The 17,709-nt window shown below is 38.3% G+C and overlaps 2 protein-coding genes across 6 annotated transcripts in view; one reads left to right on the forward strand and one right to left on the reverse strand.

The window, feature by feature from the left end:
* Positions 1 to 2,969: 2,969 nt before the first annotated feature.
* On the reverse strand, positions 2,970 to 4,463 carry LOC136237658 (uncharacterized). Its single transcript, XM_066027877.1, has one exon. The coding sequence runs from the start codon at positions 4,461 to 4,463 to the stop codon at positions 2,970 to 2,972; it is 1,494 nt and encodes a 497-aa protein (XP_065883949.1).
* A 243-nt stretch (positions 4,464 to 4,706) lies between these two features.
* LOC136237992 (transient receptor potential cation channel subfamily A member 1-like) overlaps positions 4,707 to 17,709 on the forward strand; it is a 52,908-nt gene continuing 39,905 nt past the window's right edge. Inside the window, exons 1-2 of one of the 5 annotated variants that reach the window (XM_066028288.1) lie at positions 4,707 to 4,843; positions 6,224 to 6,314. Coding sequence is in view for 1 of the 5 variants with exons in the window: in XM_066028287.1 (XP_065884359.1) it covers positions 9,839 to 10,009 (171 nt within the window). In the remaining 4 variants the exon portion in view is untranslated. Of the gene's footprint in view, positions 4,864 to 6,223; positions 6,315 to 9,689; positions 10,010 to 12,109; positions 12,849 to 17,709 lie in introns of those variants that run through there. The other 4 variants (XM_066028289.1, XM_066028290.1, XM_066028287.1 and 1 more) reach the window with 4 other exon arrangements.

Genomic DNA, 17,709 nt, shown 5'->3' on the forward strand with positions numbered 1-17,709 from the left:
TACATTGAAATAAATTTTATGCTTCAGTACTGCTCAGCTTGAGCTAAACAATAGCACAAAGTAGTGCTTGTTTTCTGAAGTTTTATCGAGGCAGTGGAAATATACAGTGAAGCAGCTAATATCTAGCTAGCCTACTACACTCTACCTGCTACAAGTGGTGTAAACAGCAGCAAAGAAACAATGCTACACTTTCTGTTTCGTCAGGAAATGTGCACAACCGTTTTGAAGCACCATATTTCACCTTTGAACCTGAATTTTCTTACGCTATTGTTTACTGCCCTCCAGCGTCCCTACCCAGTCCAGCCTCCAATTAGTGTAGGTGATAACTAACCCAGCTGTAAACAACAAACACTAATTTGCTGGTTACAAGAACAGCGAAATCTTCCACCTGTCGAGGCCATAAAGTTTACGCGCAGCGAAACGAGGATGGCCTATGACGTCACTACGTAAATAATACGGGCGTTTCCAATCCAGTAGGAACGCATACATTATCTATGATTTCACCAGACCCTTACTTTATGCGAAGGGGCGGGCGGCGCCAGACTATAGAGCTCTTTCAGCACGTGAGCAAAACTACGCAAATTTTTATGTTCGCCCACGCGTCAGTCGTAATGGTGCACAGGTGCTGGTAATTAGGGGCTGCGTAGAAGGGGATAGAATGGCTAAACTCTCGCTGTATGCCGAAAAACTCTCCCGAGAAGCAAAGGATAGATATTTAGACAAAATATCTACTCTAGGCGGAGTGGACCCTTTCTCTGGAGTTGCTATTGGCGACGTTTGCCGTACAACGCCTTCAGTTGATGCCTGTGACTTGGTGTCGTACTTGGTCTTGAAAACCAGTTTTATGACAGCTACACAGTTTCAAGCTCGCAAAGGACTGGAGGCTTACAACCAGTTTGTTTGTGGGTGGGTTAAGGATGTCAAAACAAAATAAAAGGAAAATATCTAACTTGTGGACGCGTAAGTAGATATACTGGGGGAGGGGTACTGTTCGTGTATATTGCACTTGCTGAAGCTTTGTAATGTCTTATCACATATCTATACGTCCTTACAGCGAAGCCTCTTTAACAAACTCCCCGAAATAAGGAAAAACCTCCTCCACAGTAATAGATTTTAGTCCCAACTAGACATTTCTCCAAAAGATAATGAAAATGCATCTATAGTACAGTAAATAAAGGCCTAAAATTCTGGTCATAAAATGTTAGAGAGGTTCCATGCACTGTATTTGCTGGCTTCAGCTACTGAAGTCATGCACTGATAGCAGTAATGCTCACAATCCAATTCACTTGAATTTTATGCCGACACGAGGAGTATTGTTAGTTATGTTATTATTGTCATTATATAGGTCCGTCATTCACAGCGCATCAGTGAGACTGCATTAAGCTGTTGGATTGTACTTGAGCTAAGTGGTGAAGTCTGTTGTGCCCACTGCAACTGCATGGCTGGCTTGGGTGAGGCATGCACTCATATAGCTGCTGTCCTTTTTTACCTCGAGGCTCTGGCAAGAATCCAAGGTACTGAGACAAGCACACAACAGGCATGTCAATGGATTATACCATCGTACATGAAGTCAATCGAATACCGACCTATTAAGAAAATTGACTTTACTTCAGCTCGTGGTAAGAAACGGAAACTTGATGAGCTAATTGATGGAGAAGATAGTCCACAAATGGAGAGTGATGTACTGCTTGTTGTACACAGAGAAGTTGCTACAGGCTCTGAAATGGCAACATTGTTTCAGAACCTTAGTCTTGGAGGCACATGTCCTGCAGTATTTTCTGTAGTATCAGGTTATTCTGAGCCATTCATACCGAAGTTTATGCTACCAAATTTCCCAAGGCCTTTAATGTCATTAAGGCAACCGGAATATGTTGATCTGGGATATGATGAGCTTCTGGCACTTAGTGAAACCACAGTAATAGAAATGACTGTTGAAATGCCTCTGGCTGTTGAAGAGGAAACAAGGTTACAAAGCCAGTCAAGGCTGTGGTTCACATTTAGAGCTGGAAGAGTTACAGCATCAAGAATGAAGTCTGTTTGCCATACAAACCCAGCCAACCCTTCTCAATCTCTCATTAAGACCATCTGTTATCCAGAAGAGTTTAGTTTTGATAGTAAACAAACTGCATGGGGAAGCAAACAAGAGAGAATAGCCCAAGAAATTTACCTTAGAGCTCAAAAACATCACCATGTGAATCTTCACATTACAAACAGTGGGCTTGTTATTAATCCCAAGTGGCCCTACATGGGTGCCTCACCTGATGCCATTTTAGATTGTAGTTGCTGTGGTAAGGGAATTCTTGAAATCAAGTGTCCCTACTCCCATCGTTATGAAACAATTCAAGATGCTGTTCAAGATAAAGGGTTTTGCCTGAAGGAAAGAGATGGATTGATCAAGTTGGATTGTACACATGCATACTTTTATCAAGTTCAGACACAAATGTTCATCTGTGACGTTGATTATTCATCCTTTTGTGTCTGCACATTTGCTGAGGATGAAATGCAAGGCTTGCACATTGAACGGATTACTAGACAACAAACATTTTGGGAAGAGAACAAGAGAAAAGCAGAGTATTTTTTTAGGTCATGCCTGTTACCAGAGATCTTGGGTAATTGGTTCACCAGGGACAACATCAGTACTTCTGGTTCAATAGATAGTGAGCTGCCAAGTAGTGGTGAACCAAGTAGCAACAACTATATCAGTATAGAGGAGCAAACCTTCTGCTACTGTCATGGTCCAGAAGAAGGACTAATGATTGCTTGTGACAATCCGGACTGCCTGATAGAATGGTTCCATGTGAGGTGCCTTGATTTGTCTTGTGTTCCTAAAGGAAAATGGTACTGTTCTGACTGCTCCAAACTACAGCAACTATTGGAAACTTAATTGACTCAGTTGTGGTATGAGATGTATTATACATACATGATTTGCATATATAATAATTATTATACAATACATGTTTGTAAATTATCTAATCAAGTGGGACTACTGAATTACAAATATTTGTGAGTGCACAGCTTACACGAACAATTCTGTCAATTAATGGGATATCTTCTCCATGTCTACACTTTACAAAGTGAATGGGGATTGTACTCTGAAGAATCGAGTATTTCTGTCTCACCAGACCTATCACCCTCTCCACATGGATACGCACATTGGCTATACTCCTTGTTTGTTCAACCTCAAGTGCACTTAACTGATCCTTCCCTTTTGTAAATGCAGGAATATGTAGACGTGCTTGCATGACACCAACTGACTCAGCAATATCAAAGCCACGGTCGGCTAATACAATGTCACCAGGAAGCAGTTTAGATAATAATCCACAATGTTCAGTCAAGTATTTGTCACTCACACGGCCACCCCATGCATCTGAAACAAAAGCCACCACACCCTGAGGAACAATTCCTAGCAAAATTTTTGCTGTATTTTTGTGCTTATAGTTAGACCAAGTAACAGCACGAGCCTCTAAATTGGAGGGGCGTTCAATAAAAACCTCAAAACAATCAATGATAATTGCTACTGATTTACCAAATGCTGTCTGGAAGCATTTTGGCATTGTTTTGCGTAGACTATCACGGTCTGGCCAGACAATTAGCTTTTGCAATCTGATATCCATCTGCACAAGCCATTTGGAGAGAATTCTGGACACAGTTGATAGAGAGACTTGAAAGCGATATGCTAAATCTTGTAGAGGACTGTTTAAACGAAGCTTTAGCAAGACACACATAAATTCTTGAAAGGAGGACAGCTTGGTGGCCCTTTCTCTTGCCATTGTCTTGTGCACATGATCAAGTACTGTCTTGACAATATATAAATTGGGTAATCCAGTATAAAACTGCACACAGGCGTCATCTACAAGTGACTGTTCATTGAATGGCACCGCCGAACACACATGTTGCTGCAATACTGCAATCTCATTGGACAACTTGTTTATCTTTGTGTAGCAAGCTGCCAACTCTTCCTTCAAAACCTTCACCGTATCAGCACAGTTACATTTGCCTGCTGCTGATTCAAGAATGGCTAATTCAATTTGTTCACGACCAACTTCACTGCTGACTGATACGACTGCTTCCTCAAGAAGTTGTTCTGCAACAGCATGTGTAGCATCTTCAGCTACGGTGAATTCATGGATAATTGACTCAACTTCTTCCTTTATGGCGTCGTCAATCTCATTCGCAACGAAAATGTCAAGCTGGTGTGATAACTCTATATCCTGCTGTTGTTTGGCTCGCTGCATGTCTCTCCTCCTTCTCGCTCTTTCATGACGCATCACACGCATTACAGCTTGCTCAGCAGAATCACGGGTGGCCCTTTTAGAATGGCCAAGGTTAATTGTAGGTAACCAGTCTATGTCAGTGTCATCCTTAAGAGCTGCAGGTTTACCAGATAGGAAGTGACAAGAGCAGACTCGATACTTTCCTAACGCTTTAACGTCTAGGTCCTCTCTGGAAATAGCTGCCACCATAGATATTAGAGTGTACTCTAATATCTATGCTGCCACATACCCAGCTCTCCGCCTTATCGACAGCTCCAACTTGCGTCTAGAACTTTTCCTTCTAACTGCAGGGATTCTATAAAAGGAAATCCCCTTGTCTCGGTCTGACCGCATCGAACAACCAACAAACGCACAAATCACCATCGTTACCTTGTGCACCAGTACTACCTACGCGTGGGCGACCCTTTTAGAATACGTAATTTTGCTCACGTGCTGAAAGAGCTCTATACTGTACTATGATCACATGAACATGTCTCAAAAGGAGAGCGGAGTAGAAAGCTCACATTCCCCTGCGATGGGGTAGGAAGATATCCTGACATGGTAGAGTCTTCACCAAACTAGTGAAGAGCGTAAGTGATGCCATATCTCCGTAAGTGGGCGCCTTAAATATTTCGAGGAACCATAAATATTAGAGGTGCGTAAGCGCTTACGCGCCTCTAATGTCTGTGGAGGAACTACCGTACGCAAGGAAATTTTGACGTCAAAAAAATTTGACGAATTCAGACTTCAGCAGATTTGACGAATAAAATGTTGACGAAAATGGAGAAGTTGAAGGCAAAACCTGTACTCTTAAGGTTACGGGATACTGTAAACCCACATGTACACTATCAATCATTTTTCATGATTAGGGGTTTGATTTTTCTTAATGCATTGTTATCAAATATTTATACATTCTTCACTTCTCATTAATCGACATGGAATTCAAATGTTGTTATGGAAACATGAGTTGTCCCCATGCCAATTAGTGAAAACTATGAACCAAAAATCAGACCAATGAAGAACCATGAGAACTTACTAACAATTCTAAGGTTTGAAGAACATCACTTGTGGGACTGACAAGAGGATTTGTGAATAATGTGTATAGTTGCTGAAATATGGCCTAAAGCAAGACACTGTGATCACAAAATTAATTTTTAAATTGATATCACCAGCACTATAAACATTATTTCTAATAAATGGCTCCGTCAGGACCTAGACAAGAAGCCAAACTAGTAGTCTGTTTATACAAAATGTTAACAACTAGTTTGACAGTCCTGATTTTTGGTTCAGGAAAATATCGCCATTAGTCAGCAAAACTACGCATGCGCTTACAGGTGCGCCAGTTGCTAAGTGTGTTGTATCTATGTTATCTTGTACTGTTACGTGTGTTTTCTTGTACCTTGTACCTGTCCAGTCAGTACGCTATGATTCTTCCAACAATTTAAGCCTGTTACCAGCTGATACACAACACAACAACACCAAGCCTGCATTAATTACGTAATAAAATTTTTGTTTGACAGTCGCTCAGTATCCTGTAACCTTATTTGACGAGGTGAGAATAGGCAAGGAAATTTTAATAACGACAATTCAGGTGAATTTTTGTGCCGCTTCACAAAATTTACCTGAATTGTCATTATTAAAATTTTTACCATTAACCTACCATCACAGCCATTTCTTGGCCGCCACCTTGGATTTCACACCTTTTTTCACCATAGCCTTTCTGAGGGCCGCACACTTTTTTTACAGCTTGGCTGTTTTGGATTAGATTTTCTTTTCATCAATATATATTTCCTATTGTACAATATTCGTTATTTAACGTGCGATTGTCTGCAGTTGCGCTCAGGTACTTTTCTATATTTACCAATAACCATATTCAGGATCATAAAACGTTGAGTTTTTACTGTATTCATGCTCTTAGTTTAATTAACACACTGTATACTGTATTCTCACCTCTTATAACTGTTGTATAGGTTATGAATTGAGCAATAGCTTGCCATAATGAACTGCTCACTGCTAGCATTTTTGAGGTCAATGAAATGGATTTCCTTGAAGTAGCCTAAGGTAAATGAAATGGATCTCCTTGGAGTAGCCTAAGGAAAAAATAACCGTTAATAAACTGTTACCCCTGAATTTTCTGTTATTTGTAGGTGTAAATGTCTGAAGTAGCTTCTCCAATTTTTAAAAGGATAACATATTCTCTTTTAAAGGACTCCCCTGTAAAGGACACTGTACATATAAAAGACAGTTTCTGAGGTCCCTATAGACCTTTACAATGCAATTTTACTTCTGAAAGAGGACAACCTCCTTATGACAGTACAAATCAGTTGGTCCTAAAATGTCCGTTAAATAGAGGTTCCACTATATAGGTCATGAGATATGACACTTTAAAATTTGTATTTTTCCCATACATTATCTATGTGAGAATGCAAGTTGTTCCTTCTGTGGGATTCAGCAATGTCATACATATCTTATGACCTATATACACTGTTGATTTAAAATTTAGGAGAGATTATTTTTGATATTTACACCTTAAATGAAAACCGTTAAATTGATATAGAAACATTTTTATTTAATATAAATGACTGAGCCAAATTTCAGTAACATATAATTCCATCCATGAGTTATTAAATGTTTTTGAGGGCTCAGCTCATGTGTACATACTATATTCAGTCTGTTATACTATTCACAATCATTATGTGACTTTTCCCTGAGGTTCCAGGTACAATTTTCTGCATCTCCTTTGTAAACATTAATGTAGTGGTTGGTTATTGAACCGAAAGTCGGTTCAATAACATACCAGCTATTGAACAACAGTAAAACTTAGACAAAAAAAGGTTACTAGAACAAATAAGTATGGCATCCAGGCTGTGTGATAAATAGTTCTGTGTGCTACCAGTTGTGCTACTGCTGCTAGCTCCCAAACTCCCTTACTTTTCTATCTTATATATGTAACTCAAGAAGTATGCTGTATATAGTAAGAAGAACTTAACCTGAAGAAGAAACTAAAGCTGAACCTGACCCTAACGCTAATACTACTTGTCATGTGCCCTAAACTTGAATACTCCAGGCAACTAACGCATGCCCTAAAATTGAATACTTAGTTCACCCTATAAAGTCAAATACTCAGGGCATACCAACCCTAGCATATACAACTATAATAGTGTGCTTAAATGATGGATAGCTGTCAGTTAATTTGTGTCATCCACAATAAAAAACTTTCAGTTCAGTAACCACTTCCTTTATTGTATGGTTTTGAGAGAGTAGCTAACTTTCAATATTGATGACTTATATCTATGACAGCTATAGCCCATCAATTCAGAGGCCATCAATGTGGGTCCCTGGTGGGATAATTCAAAAAATCGTTCTTGACTGCTCTATTAGAGTATTATAATGTAGTTGGCTGCTCTATATTAGAGTGTTACGATTATTTTAGTGGAAGGATCCGCAAAGAAGCATTGTGCAACCTATCCAACTTGTATATTGCATGATGATCTTCATCAAGCATTTTACATGGCTCATTTCCACTTCCCATTTCTGTTTTCCTCAAATTCTACTTACCCAGTCATGATGATTACAGTTATCAAATCAACATAGCTGGTACAAATATTGTAAAATTTTTGTGTCATTTTGAGGCTAGAGGTTTAAATAGTATGCACTTCCACTATTTGTTAATTATTTATAACTTTATTTTAGTGAAGGGGAGGGCTGGGGACATAATTATAACAAAAAAGTTGTTAATACAAAATTTCTTCAGCTTCTGGTAGTTGCAACTGAAAGAAATAGTAGAAATGTAACATTGCCATTTTGCCACTTATCTTTCCATGAAAATTTTAGTTTATATATATAGAAATGTAAAAAGTAAGTTTTACACGACTGTCATGCACCCTCTATGTATAAGTTTATGATATATATAACATTCTGAAAAGTGTAGTACCTGGATAAAAGTTTGATGGAACTGCATGAGCTTACCTTAAAGTATAGAATTTCCTGAGATTCTCCAAGATACCATTAATGGCTTTGAAATCAACAGTCAAGCTGGTACGGTACTCTTTCCTTCCATTACAGCAAGAGAGGTAGAGCTAGACATCGTCCTCCTACACTCTTAGTCCAAATAAAGAGTGGCTGCACTTAATTTTGTTTCAAACTATATATGAACATAATACAAATAGTGGTTAGAGTAATGGCTCCCCAGAGAATTAATCCTGAGACCTATATAGGCGGAGATTAAGCATGTAGTCTTAAATGAAAAGTATAGCCACCTCTGTGAAGAGTTTTAATTTTGGTATATGTATAGCTACATGTATATTCATAATTTAGTATTGAACAGAGCAGCTGTTTATATACTTGCATGAGTGGGAAATATATGCAATACAAATCACATTCATGGTCATATAGCATTCATTAGTTACTATTTATGAACATGGAGTGTGGGTAGTGACTGCATGTGCCACACATGACCATGTGTTTGACACCACAAACACTGCAGTTATGTTTGCTCTACTGTACTTAGACGCTATATTTTTATCAGTTGTGTATTTTTTTTATTAAGGCTTTACAGCACAAGTGCTGAAGGTCTGTAGACACCTGGTCATACAGCCTGTTTAAAGTTGTTACAGAAAGTATGTTGTGCAGAAAGGAGAAAAAATCCATGACTGGACCTGAGCAGCCTCAAACCTGCGGCCATCCGATTAGTGCTCGAATGCTTACAGGAGTCTGTCAGGTAGTCAGGATGTTTTCTCCTTGTCAATTTCATGTATATGTATCCATCGGAACTCTAGAGAGTGACTTTATCTCAAATTACCCCTTAGTTTATTTATTTATTTATTAAGGCTTTATAGCTGCTGAAAATCTGTGTGACACCTGCATGGTCCTATACAGCCTGTTTAAAGTTGTAGCCAGCATTACCGAGTTAGTCAGTACTTGTGTAACTAAGTTATGCAATATACTTTTAATAAATAAAGTACCTAGTATAAATGATTATTTACATCCTAGTAACTAGGAATAACTGTCCATAAATTTACAATAATTATATAGTTATTATAGTATTCACACTTTTCCATTTTTTTACCATATAGCTGTAGCTATATGATACTTATTGAGTAGACACATTCTGTCTATACTGTTCGAGTAACAGACTGATGGAACTAAGCTGAAATGGCCACAGAATTATTGGAAGTGCAGTTTTTTTCTTCCCCTACACTGAAAGGAATATGCTATAAGAGTAACTAGTAGGCATAACTATAGCTAGCTAGCTAGTTATAGCATAAAGTTCTATATTCACTATATAAAACGTGCATGACTGTAGCAATAACATATATAGTGCATTCATTTCCCTTACAGTATTTGGCTAAGGCGCCTTGAAGCAAAATGTGCCTGACTAACACGTGACGTCATTTCCGCAAAAGCAATTATATGTTACATTCAGCCTCCGCCCGCTTTTTATACCGAAAAGGTATAAAAACATAGCCGGTTCGTTTCCCCTCAAGTTACTTTTTGCTCGAGGCCTTGTTGGCGAAGTGATCTTAATAATGTCTCGACAGTTGTAAGTTTCCATACGGGAAGTATTTTCACGCAGAGGCTACAAAATGACCCAGAGAAGGACTGAAACCTTCGAGAGCTTAGATTGCCGCATTTTTACAGGAGATCAGCCATCTCCGTTAATCACCGATGAAGAACAGCTGTCTTCTACGCTGCCTCAACCTAGAAATGAACGACAATCTTTGATCACAAATCTCTTCGCTAAATATGGAATAAAGGTTAGCTATCTAGTCTCGTGTGGCCAGACCCTTTCCGCGCAGGATTGGAGTTTACTGAGGGGGGAAACTTCGCGGTTTTGGGGGTTATCAGCGAAAATTTTAGCCTTAAAATATTTAGACCTCCATATAGTCTAATACTTCAAATCCGTTATTTTTAGCAACGTTGCTCAACCGCGAAAGATTTGCCCCTCGAAATATTTAGGCAATATCTCGGGGTATAAGCGGCTTGTAGCGCGCCGCTTATAATCTCCAATCGATAAGCGGCTGCGCGGAAAGGGTCTGGTCACGCGAGACTATGTATATATATATATATATTTTTTTTTTTTTTGACTGGTATTAGTATTTGTGTTACAGGTGAAGAAGGCTCAAGGAGCCTGTAAAGCCTGATCTGTACATAACAAATTTGCAATTACATAGAGTGGTTGCATGTGACGTCACAGGTGCGGCGTTCAACTGAAACGTGTGGCATGTGTGCAGCCAGGTGCTGGGAAAATTGCGTGTTTCATTTTCCTGTTATTGTAGAGTGCCTAACAGCCAAACTGCGTCGGTGTTGATAATCATCTGTTACCAGGTACTAACATACTAGAGTAGTGAGAGCAAAGCCGGTCTGCTTTGTGGCTACATGGCGAAAATAAAGTATATTCGCCCACGCATTTTCGAAACAGGTCCACCCGTAAGTTGGAATGGCGAGGCTAAGCTGCTTTCTTTCTTCATAATTGTTTCAGAAAAACTGTTTTAACACATTGCTAAACGTGAATAGGCATCTGGCTTCGTGAGCGTACTAGCAAAAAGCGGAATTTTATCGTGATGTCAGAAACTAGACCAGCTACGCTCTCATCCTTCTAGTATATTAATACCTTATAATGGGTGAATGTAACACTGTAGTATCTAAGCTATCCGTACTTGCGTTGTGGCAGTAGAATCGAATACGCAATTTTCATGCATTGTGGCAATGTATTCTTGCCACACGTTTTTTAAAGCGCGTCTAATGTAATTATTTGTGCAACCGCTCTATAGCAAAAACTCATACAAAATAATTAACTAATTAGTAATCATACAATAAAGTAGACCAGCTACTGTTGAGAAATTTTTTAAAAATCATTAAGTGTGGGTGCATTAACTATGTGATTGGATAAACTGTTCCAGTCATTGGTGGCTCGTACAGTGGAAAAAGTAGATCTCACTCTTGATGTTGCTTGAGGTTTAAATAACTTGTAATTGTGACCCCTAGTTGTTGATAAAGTTGTAGTAGTAAACAAGTCTGATGTATCTAGACTGAAATGGCTTGTAATAGCTGGTAGAACATTATCATATCTCCACGCAGTCTACAGTATTTTAGTGATGGCAAGTTTAAAGCAGTAAGGCGATCATTGTATGTGCAGTTTTGAAGATCCTGGACCAATTTTGTGGCTCTTCTCTGTATCTTCTCTATTTGTACTATATATCTGCTTCGTGCCGCATGTTTGCCGGTAAACTTCAGTGTTTACTCAGTCTTTGTATGCACAGCCTAATACATTTATTTTAACATTTGGTCATCCTGTGCCTCCCTCTGTCATAAAATAGTGCATTCATGTGATCTACAATGCGGGTACTTAAAAAATTGATGCAGGCGGTGACATAAAACAAAAAATAAAAATAATGATTCCCTAATGTTAGGGCACCCTATAATGCCAGTGCAGTGTACCTGACATTATGATGTGATATCAACTAGTTTTACCACAGCATACATACTGCATGTGTAAGATCAAATTTGACAAGCCGCATTTAGCAGAAAGTCCATCTAACTAGCATGCGGAATCAATTATAATGAAATACATGTATGCATGGAACTGCAACTAATTGAGATATTCTGTCTCCATATACACGTATAATGATTTTCGGTTGGTTATGTTGTGCAGATTTGTGCACAACGTGTCTATAAGAAGGATTGACTGTGCATGTTCTGCACACAACAAAACTGGTGATAAGATGATTTTGCACCTTTAGCCTCTCTATTAATTTTAAAATGATCGAAGTAGAGTTCAGCAATAAAAAGTATTGAAACAAGATATATGAATGGTGATAGCTCTAGTATGTGGGAAATCCCTACATTAGCATGATAGGAATTTTCCCACATATAGCTGTGTTGTAATAGCTACTATAATTTTATTTTATTGTTGGAACCCTACAAAAATTACCTGAAACTGAAGCATCCTGCAACTCAAAATAACCATCTAGTGGTTCTTTGCGATGAGTTTAGGTCCACTTGTGAACCATGACTTGTTGTTTCACTGCTATCCTCTACTAATACTAGACAAGTATAAGGAAAAATTAGAATTTCATTTTTGAGTATGGATCATAGATATAAAAAGTAAGGAAACAAGAGAGCTAATCTACACCTACAGCTATACTAGTGGACAATTAATCCCTACTTTAGTCATGGCTATTTTTTCCTTAACTAGTGAACCATTGTGTACTGCAACAAATGAAAGAATGGTACAGCAAGACATAACCAGAAGCTCATAAGTGCCGCAAGGTGCAAAGGAGCGTGACACTCAAGATATAGCTGTGTTCTGTCTTGTGAAATGCCTTTGCAGCCACATGTCCTTATAGAGAGAGCAGTAATTTGCGCCTTTGGCACTTATAAGCTCCTGACATACCATATGCCCCGACTATCAATTACTGGATAACGTTGTTGTTGCGATTTCACGAACAAAATGAGAAGTGCCTCTGCAATTGATCAATCAGAAATTATGGATGATCCTTGTAACAGCCAGCTTGCACTGAAGCCACTGCACGTTACCACCAATTAACACCTTCAAGGCAGGGAGAAAGAAATGGAACACAAAGGAGGACAAAAGTAAGTCCATGATGCATGCACTGTAGCTACTGTGGCTAGGGAAAGGCATGTCTCAGGCCGAAGTGACATCAAATACCTGTAGTGAAAAAATAAAGCCTATGTGGTGGAAGGGTTTAAGGCCTGCTCTGAAGGCATTTTTTGGGTTGTTTATTCTTAATCAATACTGCAAAGCTGTTTTGAAGGAAAATTTAAGGCTGTGTTTGGGTAAGTATTGACATAGATTGTATATCTATGGTATTGAAGGACAAGAAAGTCCAAACTTCCATGATCCCTACTATACAAGTTGTATGATAAGAAGAGATCATCTCTAATAAATTACCCTTTTCTAATTAAGTTTAACTTTATCCCTAGGCATTTTCGAATGGCTTTTCGCTAGAATCACTACTGTTATGCACTCCTTAATTTTAATTAGCCGACCAATATTTTTGCTGGATTGCACTTCAGGCCCAAGAAATTAGCATTGTCACCACTCACCTGATTATGTTTGTGCTATTAGTGTAAGCCCTGCTGGGCACAAGGGGAATAAGAACATGCTGAAGTGTCCAGACAATATTGTTATTCATTGCTATGAATTTCTATAAACCATTTCCTTTTCACACAAAGCCCTGTGAATTTATGATTATGTGTTGGTGCATGTGCAATATTGTCTAGGCCATGCTAGACATTATGTAAATGTTTTTGCTGACCAGAAGGGATGTTGTAAAACATGGAATGCAGATTGGAATGAAATGTAGTGGACCAGCAAAGTAAAAAAAAATTGTAGTAGCCTGTGTCAGGTCATACTGAAGGCACTTTTGGGCTTGGTTTATATACCTAACCAATACTGTCAAGGCATCATGAATGTATTATAAGGCTGGTTTAGGGCAATATTTTTGGCCAGAAAAGCCCAAACTTTCATTGTTCCTTATTATCAAGTACTGTCATACTGTATGATTGTATTTATGATTAGAGTGCTCTTACCCCTGCATGTTGCGATAGGAGGTGACAACGAAGTAATTTATATTGCATTGACATTAAATTATAATTACATTAAGAAGAAAATTAAATCAATTACTTGAATAAAATCAGTAAATTACTTGAATCATAGCAACTGAAGAAATTTGCTGCATGTGCAAATGGATACAAATATATAGTTGCTAAATGATGAAAATACAGTTGATGAATACCAGGAATACCAGGGTGGTTACTGTGCAAGTGGGGCTAAAGAAGTTTGAGTCTGTAAAATGTGGAATAGGGCTACTTTTGGTTGATTGAACTGCTGGTATATTGGATGTTAGAATGTTGTCTAGTGTGATTGACAATGTACAGCAGATGGGTGTAGAAGTGATCTCTGCTTACATGTGATGAAGTCCTGATGTTGCTGCTAATGTAGGTGGTGATGCAATAATAGTATCAGGGAAAGCCTGTACACTTTAGATTTCTGTCTCTGCAGCTGGTTCTTTTTGTGTCCTCTTCCTGCTGACATTCCACTCATGGCTAATACTGTCATGTGAGCCAACTGAACATACCAACTTAAAAAATGCATTAAACTAGCCATTCACTTGTGCAGTTGCAACACAGATTTTGTGAGATACCCATGCATTGCGGACAGTTGGAATTACAAGCGTATTGTCCATTAACCTTTAAATGGCCTATATGTGGTGTTTCATTGCAGTATGACTGCACCGCATGGGAACTTCTGTCAGTACCTGGTTCTATTCTCATTACAAACAAATAATTTTTATGTTGTGTATCTAATTAAATTTTCAGTTTTTGCACAAGCTCTGGCCATTGACTTTTCTTATAATTTACTTAGGTATTGCAATTTTAGTGATTCAAAGCTAAAAAATTGATGGAGGAGACTACAGCATCACAAAGGTCTTTGCACATGTAGTGACAGACAACATCTGCATAAAGTGCAGAAAATAATCATAGAATTTAGTACCACCTTCACCAGCATAACAATGGCGGATCCAGGATGGGGCATTTGGGGCATATCCCCCCCCCTCCCACTGACCTTGTGGAGGAGCCAGCCATACTTCTAGTAAATACTAAGGCCAAGATCAGTTAATGAAACTCATGAAAATATACATATTTAATAGTATTTATTACAAATTCACCTAAACCAAAGCGAACCAAAGTCAAACTAACTGTGAAATAGTCAATCAGCACCTTCGTGCGTACTAAGTGCCTCTAAAAATAATTATTGTGTTGCTGTTATTAAGACATTCAGAGCCTTTTAAATAGCTTTTAACCATCTGCAAAGGCCAAAATGGCAAAAATCAACAGTAATACACTACTAAGAGGTGATTATTTGCTGCTTCAAAAATGCAGCAACTAACAAGAGAATCTGCTCTCCCCAACTACCTACCAACTTAGCCTGTTTGTGCCCCTCCCCTTGCCAGCTCCTGGATCCACCCCTGCATAAGGAGTTTCCCAAGCATTCCAATGATCATGTAACATTGTGTCATAACTAGAGGCATCAACAAGCCGCTCCATTTTTGTGTACCTTCACATATTTTCAAATGTATCATCTAAAAACTTTTGTGACCCTTGTTTTAAATTTTAAAATACATAAACTTCTAAGCTTCTCTTGAACATTTTTCTTATAATGTACAAAGCTGATACACAAATGGAAAACTATAATTGCTAAAACTCATGTGTATGAGTGTAGTGCAATGTCAACTTAACTAATAAATCAATAAAAGAGTCAATTGTCCCTGCTGTTACAACTAGAACTGGCAATTTGTTCCATGTAGAGATGGTAGTTGGAAAAAAGCTAAATTTGTAAGTGTCAATTCTTGAAAAAGGGATGGACAGTTTAAACTCATGATCTCTGGTAGTGCTAAGTAAGTAGCTCAACTAAATTGTGTAGGATCTTATACAACCTATTTAATTTCAATATGTTCCTTCTGTGATGTAACGTTTTCCATTTTAACATAGTTGTAACACTGCTGTAAGTTAAAAACTCTGGCATAACAAATTTTGCTGCTTGATGTTGGATAGCAAATCTTACTGATCGATGCTTGACACTGACTGGATAACAACTCTTACTGCATGACACTCTATGAACTATGTCCAATTGCTGGTAATTTTTATCTTCATCTGTACCAAAAGCCAGAGCATTTATTGTGATGAATCATTGTGCTTGCAAGTAGTTGAAAATTTCAAGCATTGATGTATTTGCGTGGGACCTGCCATTTTTGGGATGTTTTCCAGTTTTTCCATCCTCAAGCATTACTGTACCTGTTTGTACGTCTACTGGAATCTATACAGAAGCAGAAGCATGTCAGACTGTTTACTTAGTTATTTGTAATTACAAAGTGTGTGGCTATGATGCAATTGCACAGAGTCAGACAGGGACAGAGGCTCACTCTAATTCATCGTCTGGTGATGCCAGTGGCTTTCTTTTTACTCTCTCTTTATTTTATATGCAGAATTTTGTTCATTCCTGTAACTCCTGTTCACTAAGTAGAACTTCATAAGAGGATTCTTCTTCATCCAATGATGCAAATATCTTTTTTTGTAGGTGTGAAAACTTTAGGCTTGCTACTTGTAAATTAGACTGCTGTTTAAATTTGCTAGGTGCTGTGGTCTTTACTGTGCCAATATCACTTGATTCTAGTGGTACACCTCCCAATGTATACTCTATCTAACAGTATACATTAATTATGAGTTCATACGTTATATAGACCACTAAAACTAGATGCCTCTAATATGCAAGACAAGACATTAAGAACTCTGTGAATATGGTTTAAAAAGTAATTAATGGTCATATAATGCTATCACACTAGGGACCTGTGAGAAGGCTTAAAGCCTGTGATACAGGGAGTCAGAAACATGTAGCTAAAACATGAAGAATGCAGAAAAATCCCAGACCCAGTGGTGACTTATCCCCAGCAACGTGCAGTCTAGGCATGCGCCAAAAGAGCCACAATAGCTGGGATCTGAGATCTTACCTGCACTTAAACATCAACTTCTTGCCTGCAAATGGTTTTATTCTGCAAATGCTATCTCACTAGGGACCTGTGAGAAAGCTGAAAGCCTGCCAATCACTTTTAATGGTTGAAATGGGTGTTTGAACAAAGTCCAATAGTCCAGTCCAGTAGTAGTGTAGTCCAGTGAATGGGTACAACCTGGTTGACCTCACAAACCTGGTCACTGAAAAAGGTGTATGGGCCAGTGTCTCAACTGGTGTTACATTGTGTGTATCATATTCTATGCCTACGAATCTACAAACCGCACAGGACTTAAGACTAGTGCCAAATGGTTACTGGCTCTTTGTCTATCCTTAGAAATGTTTGGAGAGTTTTACTAAATACACTGTATTGGCAAGGGCCTGTACAAAGTAAGTCAGAAGGAATTCATTCCATATTATAATATATTTTGTTTCTGCAATTTGCAAAGTTGTCAAAAACATTTCACTTCTCCAAGAGTAAAAATGATTTCTATAAAACATAAGGCTGTATAATTTTGTCACTTAGATGCAAAGATAGCCAATATTTTACACCTTCAAAGCTACCTACAAGTACCTAGCAGCTAAACCATACAGAATACAAATTGAACCCTTGAACAAAGTTGTTCATAAGAGCAAGCACTACTGAGTTGTGTTTGTGTAGTGTTAGTAGCAGGTAGGGAAGAGGAAACAGAAATTTATGATACCAAATTATTGATATTATGACCTTGGTTGAAACAAAAAAGCCAGAAGGAACACATACTTGACTAGCATACCACCATCCAGCTGTGACCATCTCGCCAATACTGTACTTGAAGTGCCAATAAAACTACCTTACTACAAGTAGGATGATTACAACATGCATAGCAGGAAAGTAAATGATTTTCTTGTTTTTGAATTTGGATCTATTCACTTATTAGTACTGTA

The sequence above is a fragment of the Dysidea avara genome, chromosome 11, assembly GCF_963678975.1.
Source record: "Dysidea avara chromosome 11, odDysAvar1.4, whole genome shotgun sequence".
In the NCBI taxonomy this organism is placed as follows: domain Eukaryota; kingdom Metazoa; phylum Porifera; class Demospongiae; order Dictyoceratida; family Dysideidae; genus Dysidea; species Dysidea avara.